The sequence below is a fragment of the Eretmochelys imbricata genome, chromosome 25 (genome assembly GCF_965152235.1).
Source record: "Eretmochelys imbricata isolate rEreImb1 chromosome 25, rEreImb1.hap1, whole genome shotgun sequence".
Classification (NCBI taxonomy): domain Eukaryota; kingdom Metazoa; phylum Chordata; order Testudines; family Cheloniidae; genus Eretmochelys; species Eretmochelys imbricata.
Genome location: NC_135596.1, coordinates 15429346 through 15449351, shown reverse-complemented (window position 1 = coordinate 15449351; position 20006 = coordinate 15429346). Strand labels below are relative to the sequence as shown.

Below are 20006 nucleotides of genomic sequence, written 5' to 3'. Positions count from 1 at the left end.
TAGCTGCATCCAGCTGTGCAGCTCAAGGTGGAGCATAGCATGGGGGCCTGCACCCTCCAGAGGCCATGTGGCTCGTGTGGCTGCTATATCCCTGGACCACGCTTCCCAAGAGGCAACAAGAGCACCTGGGACTTCCTGCGTTTAACTCAGGTGAGTGACAGCCCTTGGAGCCTGGACAGATGCCCCCCGCCCCCCCAAGCTATCCTGTTTCTCAAACCCTAATCTCCCCAGCACTGCCTGCTTCTCCCAGCTTAAAGCAGCTTTGGAAAGTACGAAAACCCACTGCCTTAAAATAAAAAACATCTTGAAATCCTGCAACTTATTCCCCTCTGGAGGGTATGACTGGGCAGCCACAGAGGAATGGGGCCAGGCAGGAGCTGTTCCTGCCCATGGGGGTCCTGGAAGCCCCTGACAGTGAATAAAAAGTGATCAGAGTCTATTAAAAAGATGGGACATGAGTACGGTTGGGAAGGGGGAGAAGGAGCAGCTACCGCCCGTGGTGTGATGGGCCATCGCCTCCTGGGGCCTGGAAGGAGAAGCCAGGCAGTTTGGTTCACAAGAAGCAAGCGGTTCCCTATAAAACTACTGAAAAATGGGCAGGCAGGTGACCCCTGTCTCTAGAATAGGAGTGTTTCCTTCTGTAAAGATGTCGGGGAAATGCGTTAGTGAGTGAGGCTAGGAGAGTAATGTCATTGAGCAGCATGGGGAGACCCTGTCACCTCTGGACCACGCCGCCGGGCAGGATCCAGAGAGGTCTGGACATGACTCATGGACGCTCCTTGGGTGGAAACCCCCCACAGTTCAGCTGCCCACTGGCACCACGTCTGCCCTCAATGCACAGGAGGCAGCTCTGGCCAGTCTCCACACACAGTTGCAGGGGGCTGTTGGTTTGTGGCTGGACGCCGCCCAGGTCACAATTCCACGGCCCTGCTGCAGTTTGCGACTGGCCCCAGCTGGGCTCTGCCCCTCCCGGAAGGTGTCTCTGTGGCCAGGCTGCTCAGTTGCTTTCCACCAGCTTGGCAAGTCCCTGCCGGAGCTCGCTGAGCTCAAATATCTTCACATCCATTAGCTCGCCCACCTTGGTGACTTCGCCCTGCATCTTCTCCCTCTCGGCCAGCTGCTCGGCCAGGGTTTGCTCAGCCACATGCAAACGTCGCTCCAGCTCCGCGTTACGTCCCTCCAGCTCCTGGCCAGGGATGCAAAGACTCAGTAAATAAAAGGACAATGAAGCAGCTACCCCTCCACCTTAACCGCACCCCCCTCCAGCAACACACACACGGCAGCTACCCCTCCACCTTAACTGCACCCCCCCCAGCCAACACACACACACAGCAGCTACCCCTGCACCTGAACACCAGTGCGCACACACACCCTGCCTGTTCTCTACACCTGTGCCCTTCCACTGACACACACAGAGAGGTTATCCCCTACGCCAGCACAGATGCCCATGTCCTCACCCCTACTCATCACATACCCATGTGGACAATCCCCTGCCACGGCCCTTCTCACACGTGCACGGAAAACACATTCCTTTATTGATCCCATTGCTGAACTTGCCCCAGCAGCTCTGGCTGGAGTTCACCTCTTGGTACCTGGGCTTGACCCCCCTGGCCTGTGTGGTCTGAGCATCACCCTGCTGCACACTGCACGTGGCAGGAGTCTGGGAGCTCAGGTCTTCCACACGTCAGCCATCTAATTGGACCAGCGTCTGGAGATGCAATGCCAGAGCTGTCCACAGGCCCAGCAGAAACTCTCTTCTCCTGGCCTCTGTCCAGGCTTGGAGCTGCAGGCCTAGGATAAGAGCACGTCGGTCTGTCTCCACCCCACACCCAGCACCCGGTCACTGTGCAGGACGATGCTTGAATATATTCTTTGCCTCATAAAACCAGAGTCCTGTGTTGTGAGCAGAGCCTGTATCAGAGTCCCAGGCCCCAGTGGTCCCTGACGGGCAGAAGCAGGCAGCCCTCTCGGAGCCTGGATAGATGGATTGAGAGAGCTGCCATCTGCTTTCTGCCTAGGGGTACAGAGCAGCTTGCATCCCTCTTTGCCTGCCCTCCCCTGTGAACCCGCTGGAGTCAGAGCTCCACCCCCGAGGGGGTCAGCTGGCAAGAGACTCTCCAGCTCCCCTTCCCGCAGGCTGGGAGCATCCTCTGCCCAAAATGGGGCCCAGCCAGTGAGGGCTGCCTGGGGATGGAGGGTTACAAGGCACCGCCCCGCCCCAGCTGCATGTCCAGCAGGACGCATCAGGCTCTGGGGGAAGTGTGATATGCAGAGAGGGTTCGTTATCTTCTCAGTTCACGCTGGGTGTGTGCATGTGCTGGGTGTGACTGCCATTCTGTGGGGCGTGGGAGGGAGGGGAGAAGGAAGTACATCCCAATCCTGTTGCCCAGCAGCACCCCAGGAACACACAGGATGGGGTCCCCTTGCTGACCACGGCTGGGGAAATCATTCCCCTGTCAGCAGCTCTGCAGAAAGAGGAAAGGGGGGGCCCAGCCTAGTTCGGCTGGAAGCAGAGTGAGAACCCCAGACCTGCACCCTCTCAGGCACAGGGGAGAGGGGTGTAGCTTGGACAGTGGTGTCGGCCGTCTCCCGGTCTTTAATGGTGCATCACGATGGATCAGTCAAGACAGTAGAGTGCTGTCCCCAGACCCGCCATTCTAGACGGGATCTCCCCAGCCAACCTCCCCTCTGTCACCTGCAGCTTCTGCAGCATTTCCTCGCGCTCCCCCTCCGTCTCCCACTGGCTGCTCTTCTGGCTCTTCAGCTGCTGAATTTCCTGAATCACAGAAAGGAAAATAATCACTGCCTGGGCCAGCCCCGTGCTCCCTGAGCCATCGCTTCTGATGCAGCCTCCGCGGTCATAGGCCATGCCAAGCCAGGAGACCGATGCCACGTTGTGCTAACACCCCACCACAGGGGATACAGGTACGCAGCCCCCTCAACCCTCCCCTGACTATGGCCAAAGCCAGGTTCCCTGGCTCCAGGCCCTCCACCCCCAGCCCTCCTGGCTTAGCCCATGCTGCTTGTCTGACCACCCCCACAGGGCACGTCTACACTGCAGCAATGGGAACAGAACTGGCCCACTAGAAATCCCAGTGCGGATCGTGCAGCTGGGGCTGGAGCTTGGGCCCTCAAGCCTGGGGCCTGGCTAGGAGCATGAGCTGCCACCCAACCAAGTCCTGTTAGGGTGAGTCTGTCTCCCAGGGTTGGAGATGTAGATGCACCCACAGTGTCCTGCTCCAGTGCTCACACCCAGGCCTTGTCTGTGCCGCCCCCTCCTGATCCTGCCTGCCTATTGCCCACCCTTTCCTCCGGCCCCCACTAGCCCAGGAGCCTTAGGTCTTAACAAAACAAAGAGCAGATTAACCCCTCCGCATGCCCTCTGCTTGCACACCACCTCCTCCTGCTCCCACTGCATCTTAGACTCCTGGCTCGGCTTGACTCCAGGGGCAGGGCCTCCCCGTGTACCCCTCACACCACGGCCTTTTCCCCTTTCTTCTCGGCAGGTGACGGGGGCAGACGGAGCTCTCGCTCCAGACACACACTGAACAATCTGCAGAACAAACTCCCACCCCCACCCCTTGCCAGGAGCATCCCCCGGCGCTCCCACCCACCCGCTTGGCACAGCTAGGGAAGAAGGTGCAAATGAACAAAGCCCAGAGACTCTCTCCACATCTCCCTTCCCCCAGCCCCTGTAATTAAAGCTCTGCTTTCAATCATTAATGTACATGCTGTGAAAGCAAGAAGCAATAACTAGGCCAGAGGTTAAACATAGCTGCTGAGGAGAGGGGCGGGCATGTGGGGCAGCTGTGCCATCTGCAGCTGAACCAGCTACACCAGAGGCTGTCATGGGAGGGGTGAGGCAGGGGCTGTCTGATGCCCTGGCCTGGGACCAGGAGCCTTCACATGGGGACTCTCAGGCTTCACACCTATTTAGCCTCAATCCTCTTTTGTGAGCAGGCCAGGAGGCCACACGGGGCCCCTCCAGTGCTGACCTGTGACCCTCTTCTCCTTGGGAAACTGTCCTCCCTCACGCAGGGGCTTTTCGCACCACTCTGCACAGAGGAAGCAGAACATGCTTCAGGAAGCATCTTGGGGCCCCAGGGCCCCGACAGACATCTGCTCCCCAGACTAACCAGCGAAGTGTAGCCCCAACAGCTGCTACGTTCGCTGGAGAGAGGTAGAGTGATGGGCACAAAGTCAACAGGGAGTGGGGGAAACGGCAGGGGTTTGCTAAAGGGCAGGAAACCGTCCAACGTTATGGAGGCTGCGGCTGGCCCAGTAAGATCTGGCCCAGTGCCACAGAACAGAGTTCTCACTCACCCATCTGGGGGTCATTATCTGAGCACGAACACAGGACTCCATGCTCTTCTCCCTGGGCCCGGGACAGAACTCGCTCTGAGAGCGGCAGGAGCGGACCAGGGGTGTCCCACAGGCCAGGGAGGAGGGGAGAGATAGAGGGTAGCATTGTGGGGTGTGGCAACGACAGGCCAAGATTCACTCCCTTGGGGCACTGCGGTCATTCAGCCGCTGCTCTGTGCTCTCATCTGCTCCACTGCTGTTACCTCGTCTTTAGCCTTGATCAGCAGCTCCAGCTCCTCCAGCGTCTGGTTCAGCTCCTCCTTGCTACCCTCACTGGAGGAATCGTGGGCTCTCTGCAGCTCCAGTTCAGCCACCTACACAGATATGCAGGGAGGAGGGAATTGGGTCACGGTGCTGCGTGCCTGCCGCAGCTGGGTGCACAGGCCTGGGGATGCAGCTAAGGGGCTGGGCAGGGGCTTGCGCACTGAGGCAGGTTGAGACAAACCTTCCAGGTGATGAACAAGGTGATTATTCCTGCCCAGAAGCCGCCGGACCCCAGCAGCCACAAAGAGAGGGAACCTCGTGGCTTCTAACTAGGACATGCCCACCCCACAATTGCAGACTCTGCTCCTTGGAGGATCTGGCACCGCTGTCCTAAAGCCCTCCTGGCCAGACTGGGGGGATATTTAAAGGGGAAGGATCTTTCCCACTGTCCCTCTCCACTCAGTGTGTAAACATGGGCTGGTAAAGCTGGGAAACTCCACCCCAGCGCCCACCAGGAACAAGGTATCTGAGGCTTCAGTTTTCCATGGGCTGGCCCTTCACTCGCTATCGCTGCTACCAGCCCTTCTCCAGAGCTGGCCCCCACCTCTCTATGGGATTTCGGAGTGCCTGTCACCTTGGTATTTAGCTTCTACAGACCAAAGGCTTCCACGAGCCCCCAACACTATAGCCGCGCAGCAGGGAACATGGGGCAGCAGCCATGTCTAGCCGCCCGCACCCCACGCTCCTTGGAGAGCTGCGCTGGGCATGGAAGATTCTCTTGCTGCTCTGTCTGTGCTGGGACGTTAGCAAATGGCACCAGGGACCCAAGGGTCAGGAGCACGTGACAGTCCCTAACCAGGCAAAACTCAGCCATGATCTCCTCCCCTCCTGCCAAGTACATCTCCCCCCAAGGCCCTCCCCCCCCAGATACTCATTGCCTCTTCCCCGGAGGTTCCCCTTCCTCACAAGTACCCCTCTCTTCTTCCACCAGAATCTCTCCTCTCCTCTTCCCCCAAGGGTCCCTCTGCTCCCCCTCCAAACTCCAAGTCCAACCAGGTACCGCTCCCCCCCTTCCCAGACTTTCCCCTCCCCCAGACTCAGAGACACAGGGCCTTTCTGGTGGCCCTTCAGCCCCTGCCTAGTGGCTGGAATCCTCAGTCTCACTTTGCACAGAAGCAAGATCTTGTCCAGTGGCTCCCGCCGGGCTGACCCTGAACAAAGATTCCCTCCCTCCCATCAGTGCAGATCACAAGCTCCAACAAACGTCAGAACCACGCTCTATCTATAGCCCCGTTCCCCCTTCCCCTGCAGGCTCACACTTCCAGCAAAGCTGGGCCAGCTGACATCAGTCGCACGGCCCTGCAATGTGCGCAGAGGGACAGGTTCTGCTCTCAGTCCCGCCTCTGTGGAGCCAGAGGCTCAGCTGCAGTCACTGGAGTTACCACAGATTTACACCAGTCTTAACGAGGGGCAGGGCTTGGCCCAGGCGCTCTCCGCTTCTGAAAAATGCTGCACAGAAGCTTTAATAATTAACCGGCAGAGGATTCGCTTTGAAAAGTTCATACCAGGACCCGCACCTAGGATGAAAACCCTCGACCTTGTCGGCACTGAGCTCGGCTGGTGTGGTTCCAACAGGGGAGCTCCAGTAGAGGGGTGTGCGGTGGTGGGATACACCAGGCGACATGGGCTAGGCTGGACCTGCAGCAGGCTTAGCTTGATGCTGGTGATCATAAGCTGCCAGATTCCCAGGATCACTGCCGTCATGATCCTCAGAGCTCTGGGCCCCTGGAGGCCACCCCTGACCCCATGATGGGAGCGCCTTGCAGTGAGTCAGCAGATGCTCTGGTTTATTAATGGGCAACTCTCTGGACACTCTTGACTCTTGATATTTTCCCCAGTTCTTTCAAGTTCCCGTTTATGGGGTCAGCCAGTCTCATTAGACCTACGACCATCCCTTTGGATGGCAGAACATTGAACAATCGGGGGATGGGGGCGGGATCGGCGGCCCTTGGTTCTGAGGCCCTTGGTTAATCCCCACAGCAGCTGTGGCAGGCGACGCAAACTTCCCTCTCCCACCACCCACGTGCGCACACCTCTGCCACGTGTCCCAGCCACGCCTCGCAGGGCGTCCTCTAGGGGCGAGAGGGAAGTTCATTCTTTGTGGCTTATTCAGTCCTTGGTGTTTCTGCTGAGAATTAGCATCAGGCCTTGAGACTCTCTTTGGGATGCTCACTGGGTATTGGGCTGGAAACCACCAACGCATCACCTAATGGGACTACTGAACAGCCCTACGTTGCCTGGGAACAACGGCTGCTTCCTTCAGACCTGCATGTAACCCAAACTGGCCTAGAGGCAAAAAGACTCCACAACCCCTTTGCAAGGGCTCTGTAGTCCCTTCCCAACCAAATCCTGCAAAGACTCCCGCAGCTGCCTTCCCAAAACTCCTCTCCCCAGCAAGCCTTGCCGTGCGACTGTCACTCCTCCGCCCTGACGCAGGCACAGCTGATGCGGGATCTCTCCCCCACTAGTTAGGTCAACAGACCCTATTGTTTCACCAAAGGCTGGATACAAGGGCCTGTTTGTCGGGATCAACGCCCCTGCTGTTCTGCTCTGAGCTAATTTTAGCAGTGTGAGTGTCTTTCACCCCATCTGTTGCCAGGCCAGACAGCTGCCCAGGTGCATGGCTCAGGGGCAGGAGGTGAATGTGACCGGGAGCACAGCCCTCACTCATCACGGGTGGCAGCTGGGGAACCTCAGGCAACAGGAGTGAGAGAGAAACACTCCCACGTGCTATCCTCCCCACCCCCACCCTGCTGTACCAGCCATCCTGCAGGAAGGGAGGGCAGGGGAGCAGGACCTGCTGTCACTCAGCAGCATTATCTTTGGCTCCTTAATAAATGCTGTCCAGAGCCAACGTGGGGCGGGGGGGCATGTGGGGTCACATGTCCCCTCGGAGTCACTGCTTGGCTTGTACTGAGTATGCTCAGTAACAGCTGTTGAAGCTGCTGTCCTCACTGACCCCCCAGTCTGATGCGAGGTCCCATCCTGCTGGGCTCTTAGGAAGGGGACTGAAGTTTGGGGATCTAACTCTCTGGAGCCCTCACCTATCACCAGCAAACAGGAGGCAGGACAGCAGGCTAAATGGCCCAGTGATCTGATCCATTATAGCAACAGCCGTAACCCGCTGACGCCCAGGTAGAACCCTTCATCTGCAGCCGATCTCCCACTGACACCCAAAGCATGTGGCCCACAAGCAGATTTGAGACCAGGGTGCCGCCTTGCCCCATTCCTTGTGCTCACCCGCAGCTGCAGCGTCTCTGTCTCCTCCTGGTACGCGGCCAGCTGCTTCTTCCACTGCTCCACGCTGGCGTTGGCTTCCTGAAGGGCAGCCACCAGCTTGTTGTTGTTGTCCTGGAGGGTGAAGAATTCAGCTTCCCACTGAACCTCGGGCACCGAGCTGCAGGAGGGGGCAGGGAACCACAAGCCGGGAGTGAGAGGCAGGGAGAGAGGTCTCTCCTCCCCCGGGAGTGTTTCAGCAGAGAGGCCTCCCTTCCCCCATTGGGCAGCTTTCTGAAGAGCCAATGCCCAACACAGACATGCCCTAATCAGAACCAATCCCGCGGGATGGGACCTCAGGCCACCGTGACCCTGCCCATCCAGGGGCTGCTCTAGCCTAGCCTTGGTGTCCTTCAGAACACCAAGGAGGCCGTCCTGGAAAGCATGGCTTCGGCGCTGAGCAATGGTGAGTTCCAACACAAGACAAACACTGCAAGCTCCCGTCAGAAGCGCAGGTCTGCTGGCGACAGGGACGTGGCCTCCTCCTGGGCAAACTGCTGCCCTGCCTAACTGTCCTCCCCCTTGACATTCCGCCTGGGACATGCCATTGAATGTGGCTGGGGAGAAGCCTCCCTCGCCAGCCAGGGCTGGGTTAAACGACCCGTAGATGGAGAGTCTTGTCTTTAATCTCTATGGCAGGGCTTTGACCTACAGGACCCCCAGGTCTTCTCCCTGATCCACGGGTCAGTGGTGACCACATGCTCCCAGAGGGCAGAAGGGATGGGGCTGCTACGGCCGCCCAGGCTGCTTTCAACCTGGTCTCGAACTCACTTCCTGAATCTAGACACTTGTGCCAGGCCGGAGCCTGTGTCTGTTTCCTGCCATTGCCATGTTTGGCTTTGGGAATCGGGAGGGGGGCAGGGGATGAGCGACCATCCACATGGCTCCCGCCATAGCAGAGGAGCAGCTGACAGGATGCCTCAGCTGCCCGGGAGCAACATGCTTGCATGGCGCTGGAGCTGGGGATGTCCCCCTGCCAGATTAGCAGCCACGGCAAGGAGGCTGAGCTGCCAGGAAGGGGCTTTGCAGCCTGGGGCTTGGAACCCACCCAGCTGCTCTGGCTCTGAGTTTGTGTTGCAGTAAAGTGACTAAATGGAACCAAACTAAACCCCAGAGGCTTTTGTGGGGGTCAAATGACACTTAGCTTCAAACACCTCCTAACATGCAAACATTGTCATTTCCCACCCCCACGCCAGGCAGTCCCAGGGCAGAATCCAGCCCAAAGACTTCAAAAGAGAAAGGGACAGGATCTGCCTGGAATCCCCAGGAGAATTACCACCAGCCCAGCCCTGAGCCAGGTAGACAGGTGTGAACACCGGACACCTCAGACCAAGGACCTGGGGCAGAGCCCTCCCTTCGTCTCCACTGTGTGTACAAGCTGCTTGGCCAAAATGCTTCAGCCCTGAGCTGCAGCGATCCCCTGGTGGGGGAATGGGGAGGGATGTATGGATGGGGGCTCCGACTGCCAGAAGCTGGGACTGGACGACAGGGGATGGATCACCCGATAATCGCCCTGTTCTGTCCATTCCCTCTGAAGCACCTGGCACCAGCCACTGTCAGAAGACAAAAAGAAAAGGAAGACTTGTGGCACCTTAGAGACTAACAAACCAATGAAGTGAGCTGTAGCTCTCAAAAGCTTATGCTCAAATTAATTTGTTAGTCTCTAAGGTGCCACAAGTACTCCTGTTCTTTTTGCGAATACAGACTAACACGGCTGCTACTCTGAAACCTGTCAGAAGACAGGATACTGGGCTAGATGGACCATGGGTCTGTCCCAGCATGGCAGTTCTTATGTCCTCATGTAAGGCAGCAGTGGGTTTTTAGGGGCAGCATGCAGCCAGAAGGAGAACAGAAAAGGGTCCTGCCCTGAGCACTAGGCTTGAGATGGTGGGGGTCCCGGGGTTGAACCCTGAGTCTGTGGGAGCAACAGTGTTAGCCGGGGACCAGGGAGACAGGAAGAGTTAATTCCTCCCTGGATGGGAAATGCTGGGATCCCCCTTCCCTGCTGGGGACTGGACCTGAGAGTGCCCTGAGCAGCTGGGCTGGGACCTGAAAGCCCCAGCTAGGCCCTTGCCTCACCCTTCGGAGAGCATCTTCTTCAGCCGCTCCTTCTCCGTTGTTATCTCGACGTCGGCGCTCTGGCTCCGGAACAGCTTATCGTCTCCCGGGCCATTGGAGCTGATGACGGTGCTGGGCAGCACCTGCAGGGGGGTTACCATGCGTCAGGCAGATCTCTGGACATGTGGTCACCCAGCGTCTTACATAGGCTGACTCATTAGAAGAGCTCAGGTGTGGGGCCCTGTAGGTCAGTGCTCTGCACTGCTGTGAGGTGACCCCAGGTTCCGTTCAGCTCCTGGGGGGAGGGGGGGGGATGGAGCATCTCATATCACAAGCAGCAACCCCTGTGGCCTGCCTAGACATGACATCAACAGACGCTGAACGGAGAGATCCCCATCTCAGCTCCAGGAAGGCTGCCAAAGGCTGCCGGGCTTTAGACTGTGGAGGTTAAGGTGTGGGAATCTCCAGAGACGGATGCTGAAGGGGCTGGAATAGGACTGGAGAGGGGTGTGTGCTTCCTTCCCACCTGGTCTCTTTGTTTGATTGACACCAGCACTGATGCCCAAGGCACCAAAGGATGGGCAAAATATTTGGCCAGACAGACACACAAACTAGGTCCAAGGGAGAAATGGACAGATGGATGGAGGGATGGATAGATAGAGGGAGAGATAGATAAATGGTTGGAAGGATAGAGGGATGGATAGATAGAGGGATGGATAGATAGAGCGATAGATGGAGGGAACGATAGATGGAGGAATAGAGGGATGGATGGATAGATAGAGGGTGAGAGGGAGGGATAGACAGATGGATGGAGGGAGCGATAGACAGATGGAGGGATAGAGGGATGGATAGATGGATGGAGGGGGGGATGGATGAATAGATGGATGGATGACAGAGGCACAAGTTTGTTTTCATATTAATAAGCCCCTCTCCACACTGGTTAGTGGCTCCTGTATTCATTGCCCCAGCCCGCAGTGACGCCTTGTGCCTCTGGCAGGAGTCCTAGCACAAAAATCTCTGAGCTGGTGGACTCAGAGCCCAGCTGCTCCATGATGAGTTCACCAGCCGTTCCTCGCTCTTTATGTGCATTTTTTTTAAGGTGGTAAATTCTTTGGCCCCAAACTTGTGGCTTCAGGGGTTCAGGCCCTGCTGCCCCACCCCTCTGCCATCTGCCTTGTTCCCCGGGTGGCTCCAAGACATAGTAACCTATAAACCTGTCAGGGAGATGGAGATTGTGGATCCTGCAGGGGCCCATGGCTAGTGACTGGCCTGCTGGGTAGGACGCCTGAGTTCAGCTGCCCAGACTAGTTTCTGCTCCTTGGGTTAGCAGGTGAGCGGTGAGCTTGGACAAGAAGGGAGCCCCTGACGGCCAGAGATGGAGAAGGCAGGAGCCACTTATACTGTAGTAGTACCCGCCAGGCGTTAGACGCTTTCCGAACGCAAGGGAGATGCAGTCCCTGCCCCAGAGTGCACTCCCTGCTCCATGGCACTGTCGCTCCCTGCTTGCATCAGGACAGAATATCAATAGGATTTATCAAAAGATCCTTCCAGATTGTTATCTGGGGAGAATGGACACCACAGAGCAGGAATGTATATGCAGGCGGCACAAGCAGATTCTATACCCCGCAGCCACCTGAGAGCCCCCAGCTCCTTGCACGTCTGCTGACAGCAGGGAAGAAAGTAGGCACAGAAATTACAAACTGATCTATAAAAAGACAGCTTGAGTGCTAGACATCAAAGCCCACCCAGTCTGGGATTGGCTGAGACTTCTCCTTCCAGTCCTGGGACCAGTGGAGTCCTCCAGGGTTTATAGGCAGCCCACAAACACCCAGACACCTGATCTCAGTGACTTTCCAGGGTAAGGACAACCACCTGACCTAGGAATCTGCTGATGCCTGTAAATGAGCAAGACAGGGCCCTGTGTGTGGAGAGGCCTGAAGAGAAAGGCGCTGACCAAGAAGGGTGACTAGGAATGTCACGATCCCAAAGTGCTTTATAAACACACACCCCTGCCTGCCTGCCCACTTATCTATCACCCCCATTTTACAGATGGGGAAACTGAGGCAGGGGAAGGGGAAGAGTCTGGTTTCCAATAGAGTGAATGGGAGCTGAGGGTGCTCAGCACCTAGGGACATTTTCAAAACTGCCCCCTGCTTTTAGGGGCCTCGCACTGTGGGACGCCCAACTCGAGACACCTTGGGTCTGTGGAAGCAGGACATGATGGACGGGTAAATGGCCCCTAACAGGAGGGCTGCTGCAAACTGAGATCCACAGCTCTGAAAGTCTGAAGCTTAAGGACGCTGGAGCTGCCGGGAAACACAGGGAACCAGGGAGGCCGGATCAATCAGTTATTTACGTGTGAAGACCCAAAAACAGCAGGCAGCAAGAGGGCATCTGAGGGTGTTTGTACAGGCTGGCAGCAGCATGCAGGACAGGGTGCGTGTGTACAGGCCAACGATGGACTGTATGGAAGGGTGTGTATGTGCAGGCCAGTGGAGGGGTGTGCAGGACAGCGTGTGTGTCCTGGCTGGCAGTGGCCAGGGAGCATGTGTCTGTACAGGCAAGCAGCAAGGTGTATGGGATGGTGCATGTGTGTTCAGGCACACAGTGAGAAGTATGGAAAGGGTGTGTGTGCAGATGCCTGCAGGTTGGGGGGGCATGGGAGGGGCAATGCAAGTGTGTGCATACGGCCTAGCGATGGGGCGGGTGTGTGTATACAGACAGGCAGTAGGGTTATGGGCTGTGTGTGTAGACGGCTCTCTCCCTAGATCTCTCCTGCCTTACCGGGCTCGCTGTAATGCAGCAGCTGCCCCAGGTGAGGCTACGCCCTGACAAGGGGTGCAAACCCAAAGATTGTGCTGCGAGTGGTCGCCCCGGCGGCGAGCATGTGATGCTGCAGGAGGTGGGATATTAATCCCTCACATGGGAGCTGGAGTATCAGTCGCCTGCCATGGAAATGTACCATTTCCAGAGCAGCATTAGCTCAGCTGACAGGGCATTCTATCTCAGAGACTGCAGCGCCCAGCACGCTCCCAGGCCCAGGCCTGCTGAGTGCCTGCCAGTGCCAGACGGGACAGAGTAGGAGGGCAGCCTGATTCTCCCCTCACTCCCCCCAGCTTTACATTGATCTAGCATCTCTGAAGTAGATGGGGCAGCCCCGGTTGAGGCTGGCGTGAGAGGGGAATGAGGCCCCGTGTTGTCTCCAGAGCAGGTTTTACTAAGCACTGGAGGCTGAGTGACATGTAGGGGGCGACGTGCGCCCTGCAGCAAGAGGTGGGGGTTCAAATTCCAAAGAGCCAGCTGCACTCCCCAAAGGAGCAGAGCCGGGGAGAGCCATGTATAGCTCCATGGATGGAAGGGCTGGGTGCCCGGATCTCAGGCGATGAAGCAAAGCACTACAAAGGCAGAGCTGGGAATTAGACATGCAAAGCGTTGCAGAGGAAGGAGCAGCCCACCTTTCTGTGGCTGGGGGGGTGCGGGTGCGGCAGGGGAGATAATTCTCCCCACCTGCCTGCTCCATCCTTCCAGTCCTCCTCCAGCAGCAGTCAATCTTGGATGGTGCAGAGGAAGGTGACCTTGCCCACAATGCACCTAGCCAGTTGACACAACTTCCCCCACCCAGACACTGGTATCATGGCCTTGTGCGTGGTATGAGCACACGGAGGCAGCAGACAAGGCTGTCAGCGAGTTGTGTGCTGTAACAATGGTGGCCCTGACCTGGTGCTCTGAACGAGGCTGGCGGGGAAGGCTGCCCACTGCCTCTGCCTCCTCCCTCCCACGCACAGAAGAGGGGGAGAGATGAGAAGGAAGCATAAAGGGCCGATACCTCATCCCACATGCCCCCTGCCCAGTGCCCCCTGCACCCACCCTCCCTTCAGAGCAGTAGCCAATGTGGTCAGGTTGCCTTGGTCCTGTTTTAGTGCTGCTGAGTTGAATAGGCAGCAGGGAACGAGAGTCGCTGACACCCTCTCCTGAGCTGCAGCTACACTGAGCTGTTCTGAACCAGCAGCTGCTTTAAGCCCTGCACTGTGAGCCTGCACCGAGGTGCTGGAAGTGTTCTGTCCCCAGTACACACAGGCACATTCTACCTGGTGTGCAGAGCAGAGCCCTCCCCATGACTGACAGATCCCAGACTGGCCCCTGGAGCTCTCACACGATGACCCATCGCTTCGGTGGGCGCTGGCTCTGCTGCCCCCACTCTGCTCTCTATTCCCTTCCCCATTTCCCACCCCTTAGGGAGAGAGAATGGGAGCCTCGTTGGAGAGAGTTCTCCCTTTCCTCCATCATGTATGGCATTTCCAGTCTCCGCAGAGCTTCCTCCTCCTCCTCCTTTTCCTGCAGGCCAAGGTGCTGTTCGCACTGCCTCCTCCTCCTCTGCTGCTGCTCCATCTGTGCTCAGCCCAGAGAACGCAGTGTCCTCATCCCCCAGCTCCCCTCCTGTTGCCAGGAGATCAGGGAAATGCACAGCCACCTCTGGGATGCACCTTCAGGGTGCACAGCTCCTGAAGAGCTGCCGTGGCTAGAAGAGGGGTAGAATGCACCACGGCCCGACTTCTCTCCTCCGTCCAGCAGGCACTGGAGGCTGGTTTAGGGAGACAGGTCAAGCTTTCAACATGGTGCCAGGGAGACCTGGGATGCGGCTTGGTCTCCAGGGGAGAGAAAAGTGGAGGGCTGGCTATCATAGAATCATAGAATATCAGGGTTGGAAGGGACCCCTGAAGGTCATCTAGTCCAACCCCCTGCTCGAAGCAGGACCAATTCCCAGTTAAATCATCCCAGCCAGGGCTTTGTCAAGCCTGACCTTAAAAACCTCTAAGGAAGGAGATTCTACCAGCTCCCTAGGTAACGCATTCCAGTGTTTCACCACCCTCTTAGTGAAAAAGTTTTTCCTAATATCCAATCTAAACCTCCCCACTGCAACTTGAGACCATTACTCCTCGTTCTGTCATCTGCTACCATTGAGAACAGTCTAGAGCCATCCTCTTTGGAACCCCCTTTCAGGTAGTTGAAAGCAGCTATCAAATCCCCCCTCATTCTTCTCTTCTGCAGACTAAACAATCCCAGCTCCCTCAGCCTCTCCTCATAAGTCATGTGTTCTAGACCCCTAATCATTTTTGTTGCCCTTCGCTGGACTCTCTCCAATTTATCCACATCCTTCTTGTAGTGTGGGGCCCAAAACTGGACACAGTCCTCCAGATGAGGCCTCACCAATGTCGAATAGAGGGGAACGATCACGTCCCTCGATCTGCTCGCTATGCCCCTACTTATACATCCCAAAATGCCATTGGCCTTCTTGGCAACAAGGGCACACTGCTGACTCATATCCAGCTTCTCGTCCACTGTCACCCCTAGGTCCTTTTCCGCAGAACTGCTGCCTAGCCATTCGGTCCCTAGTCTGTAGCGGTGCATTGGATTCTTCCATCCTAAGTGCAGGACCCTGCACTTATCCTTATTGAACCTCATCAGATTTCTTTTGGCCCAATCCTCCAATTTGTCTAGGTCCTTCTGTATCCTATCCCTCCCCTCCAGCGTATCTACCACTCCTCCCAGTTTAGTATCATCCGCAAATTTGCTGAGAGTGCAATCCACACCATCCTCCAGATCATTTATGAAGATATTGAACAAAACCGGCCCCAGGACTGACCCTTGGGGCACTCCACTTGATACCGGCTGCCAACTAGACATGGAGCCATTGATCACTACCTGTTGAGCCCGACAATCTAGCCAGCTTTCTACCCACCTTATAGTGCATTCATCCAGCCCATACTTCCTTAACTTGCTGACAAGAATACTGTGGGAGACCGTGTCAAAAGCTTTGCTAAAGTCAAGAAACAATACATCCACTGCTTTCCCTTCATCCACAGAACCAGTAATCTCATCATAAAAGGCGATTAGATCGACTACTCCACTCCATCAGCACTACCTTAATGAAATGCACCCAGGGGAGCCCTGCACGGGCCATTCTCTGCAGACGCAGGAGTCCTTTTCTAGATGCTTTTGTAGATGTAAGTGACAGGGATTGGAACTGCGAAGGCCGGTTGGCTCAGTGCCCGATGCCTCCCATGGGGATTTGCATTCAGGGCCCTTCCTGATGGTGGCTAGCGCTCTGTGGAAAGTGATGGGCTCTGCCCCTGTTGCCAGAGGACAATGGGGTGGTGACCATTTTCCCTAGCAGCCCCACCCCAGCTGCCAAAGTTACCTGGTGAGACGTAATGTTCAGGGCAGGATTGGTCAGCTCTGTTTTATCCTGCGATTTTTCCCTTGCCAAACGGGCTGCTTCTTTCACCTCCTGGAACTTCTCTGCAAACTAGGAGGGGCAGGGGGAAGATGGGGAGAGGGTCACTCTACTGTCTTACAGAAACGTCCGAAAAGCGAGAACTTTCGTTAGGGTTTACTTCCCTCTTCCTGTCGCTATTTCTCCCTCTCTCTGCCTCTTTCCAGGGATCTGGCATGTTTTTTGCTTCCTCCCCAACCTAGCGGTAATGTCCAGAGAACGGCCCCACCCCATCCCAGACCAGGACCCAGAGTCCACATTGGCTTTTCCACTGAGCTCAGTGCCTGCTGGGCTGGGGTGTGTGGAGTTGAGTCCTTGCTGTGAGGGTGCCCATGCCGTACATATGTGTTCAGTAAAGTTGTCAGAAGTGGCTAAGTGCAATCTGTAGACATTTCTGAGTGTGCTTTGATCCTGCCAGCGCCCAGCGGAATGGCCAAGCTCAGGGGTGCTGAAACAATGTGTATAGTGGGGGTGCTGAGAGCCATGGACCCAAACTGTAAACCCTGTATATGATGGGAACCACTTCAAGCCAGGGGATGATGCAGCACCCACCACACCCCTAGTTCCAGCCTCTATGGCCAAGTTGCATGAATACAGACCGGGGCCTGAGAAGGGCTATACAGGAGTCACTACTATTGTCACTTGAGCTAGACAGATCAAAGCTAGCTCAGGTGTGTCTACACGTGCTGCAGTTGCCCCTCTGACTGCAGTGTAGACAGACTCTTACACACTCAGGCAGGTCCTCAAGGGTACTGAAATCAGTGAAAGTTAGGAGCTTAAATACCTGTGAGGATCTGGGTTCTAGCAGCCTATGTCACTTTTTAAAATGTCACTTCCGGCACATGTGAAAATGTGACTCTGACATTCATTCTGTCTCTCAGAACATTTTAGGGCTTCCCGGCTCCACACCCCACCAGATCAGACTGTACCTGATTCTGTTCCCAGACCCTTCCTCCTCAGAGCATGGACACCTGATTGGATACTTCCTTTGGCATTCCTAGTGGATTAGATTATGTAGCGATTCCCCCCAGCTCCCACCCATTGCTTGGGTGGGTCAGCCTGCCATCAGGCCCTGCAACGTTACCTGGGAGAGGTGCTGCTCCGAGGCAAAGCCCAGCCCGTATACTGTGTTGGCTCGGCTGTCCGCCCATTGTCCAAACTTCTGGGAGGTTTTTGTGAAGGTCATGTTGGGGGTGATGGTGCTGTTGATGATGGCCTGTGGGGGGAAGGAATGGGGACTCTCAGTCAAAGTGGAATTGCTGTACTCTGCAAGATGGACTGTATTCTCCAAAGCTCTACAGCGCGGGATGGCTCTGGGAATTCCCTCACATTTATCATTCACCCATCATGGTGCTATACAGGAGCCTTTTACCTCTAGGACACCAGCCCAAGTCACCAGTGAGCAAAAGTCTTTCCAGTCGGACAGGCCATGTGACATGAATGGATCCTGTGTCTAGGGCATGCCACAAAACCTGCCCCACAACTGGCATCATCAGAGAGGCCAAAAGGGTCAGAAGGACCAGAGCAGCCCTCAGAGGCCAAGAGGGGTCCCCCCAGCCACAAGGCCAGGCTCACCGGTGGGAGGAAGTGAGTCCCTGTGCTGGGCATGCTCTGTGCATAGGGCTATCAGTCTCAGCGCTGTCTTTCCACCAGCACTAAATTCACCTTGGATATTAACTACATCAGCGTGAAGAAACTGGCTGTAACACTTTCCATGCCCAGTTGTGGAGATGCTGGAGCACTCCATTCTGAGGGCTGCCCAGCATGGTGTCTGAGGGAAGCAGGAAGCACTCAGCGATCACAGCCCGAGAGATGCTTGCTGACAAGCTGCGTGGGGCCCTCACCTTGGTGCCGCCCACGCTGATGATCCGGTACACATTGCGCGTGGCATCGTAGAAGTAAGAGACAGTCAGGGCGTGTTTGCTGGCAGGGATCCAGTTCCGCTTCGTGGCCGGGTCGATCTGAAAAACGTGGGCCCGAGTGCTGAAGATCGGCTGCTCCCTGGAACAGAACGAACAGAACTGTTAAGGCAGCCGGGGGTGCTGAGCGCAGTCTGGGAAGCGAGCCGGCTTCCTGGCATCTGCATCGCACTCTGCAAAGCACACAGCATTTCTGCTAGTTCTCTCCTCTCCAGGGACACGAGGTGCTGAGCACCCCCAGCTCCCGCTGAGCCAGCACCTCTGGGGAGCACACCATGAATGAGCACCCTCCAGCCAAGTGTGGCTCAGCCGAAGGAGAGGCGACTCTTCACCCCCAGGCTTGGAAAGGCTCTAGCATCCCCCACTCACCCCGGTCACCCTTTATTCCTACGGGCTCCCACTCCAGGCTTCTCCCTCTTTGGGATTCTTTGTACTTCTCCAGAGGAAGAGGGCCTGAGACAGAGACATTCCCTGATGCTCTTAGCTGATGCCAGTGAGAAGAAAACTAAAGGCCCTGTAGCCCTTTTTGCCACCTCCTCCACCCCTTCCGTCAGCCATGGCAGCCAGCAGCACGTACACTGCAGAGCCCACCCCAGCTAAGTTTACTAGGGCTCTGCCCTGCCACCCCTGGCCTCTCCCCACTCTCCAGCTAGTCACAAGATCAGATGTCACGTCCGCAATAACACAGGGCAGGCCTCAGCGTCAGTGTGTCACATATGCAGGCATAGGACCCCAGGCTCTCGCATGCTGGGGCCCCTGCAGTGTAATCTGCGGGGGGAGTTACGCTAAGCTGGGGGGGGGGGGGGGCACATTATTTGGAGCCTGATTTGAATGTAGTACACCTAGCACCATAGCAGCTAGTTCGTGGTGAGTCCCTGCTGCTGCACCAACTCTCCTTCCTGTTGGGTCTGGGACTTGGTGCTCCTGAACAGAGTGTGGGGTGGAGACTGGGTTGGGGATTTGAGCACAGAAAATGTCTCCCCTTCAGCATGTCTCTTCCTCCCAAGGCTTATGCGCGGGACGCGCACCCTGCAGCAAAGGTCACATCATGGGATTAAAGGCAGGTCACGTAAGAATGAATGAAAGGAAACACTTTACCACAGCCAGAGCATGGAATCAGCTGCTGCAGAAGGCTGGTGAGCCACAAGCCGGGGCTGGATTTTATGACCAGTAATATACAAGCTAAACCCAGCTCTCAGGCTTCAGGACATGACTTGAGCACGGCAGGAAGGCACTTGTCTCTGTGACACAATAGGCCAGGTGCATTAGGGCTCGAGGTCTTTTTTGGAATTCCTTTAAAACCTCAGGCACTGGCCATTGCAGACAGGAGCTGAGCGGGTGAACTTGAATTCGAGCTGATACATCCTAGACTCCAAGGCATGAAAACAGCTGGTGCGGCCCAGATATGACCCCTGTAACCCAGAAAATTACTTTCCTGCCCTCACTCGAGGCCTCCCTGTTGCAGTGAGCCAACCTACCCTTCCATCCAGAAAGGGCCAAGCCCACTACTGTCGCCGAGGCTTGAGAGGCTGTACGCTGTACTCCCCAGTTGCGGCTCTTTTCTCATTGCCCAACCCTGGACTCAGATCACATGCACAGCCGCACATGATGCTGACCCTGGGATCCCAGCCTGCTCCTTCTAAAGGGAGCTTTGGGATTTCCCTCTGGTCAGTTCGCCCAGCCCGCCCCGGATGTATTTTCCTAATGAGCCTCCAAGTCCCTGGTCTCCTCTTAACACATGCTGCATCTTATACACAGCTCATGTGTGGGGGTGGCGAGCCTAAGTCCTACCTTACCTCTTTGAGGCACAATTTCCAGCGGGTGGGAAACTAACACTCCTATCCATTGATCCC

General features: G+C 56.3%; 1 protein-coding gene across 3 annotated transcripts in view; it reads right to left on the bottom strand.

The window, feature by feature from the left end:
• Positions 1-419: 419 nt before the first annotated feature.
• The window catches only part of HOMER3 (homer scaffold protein 3), a 32729-nt gene continuing 13142 nt past the window's right edge, over positions 420-20006 (bottom strand). For 2 of the 3 annotated variants that reach the window (XM_077842014.1, XM_077842016.1), the window contains 8 exons: positions 18079-18235; positions 17319-17450; positions 16160-16267; positions 9982-10103; positions 7867-8023; positions 4566-4676; positions 2696-2776; positions 420-1186 (listed from right to left, as the gene is read on the bottom strand). In XM_077842014.1, the coding sequence (XP_077698140.1) occupies positions 998-1186; positions 2696-2776; positions 4566-4676; positions 7867-8023; positions 9982-10103; positions 16160-16267; positions 17319-17450; positions 18079-18235 (1057 nt within the window). In that variant the 3' untranslated portion in view covers positions 420-997. Of the gene's footprint in view, positions 1187-2695; positions 2777-4565; positions 4677-7866; positions 8024-9981; positions 10104-16159; positions 16268-17318; positions 17451-18078; positions 18236-19251; positions 19519-20006 lie in introns of all 3 variants that reach the window. The other variant, XM_077842015.1, reaches the window with a different exon arrangement.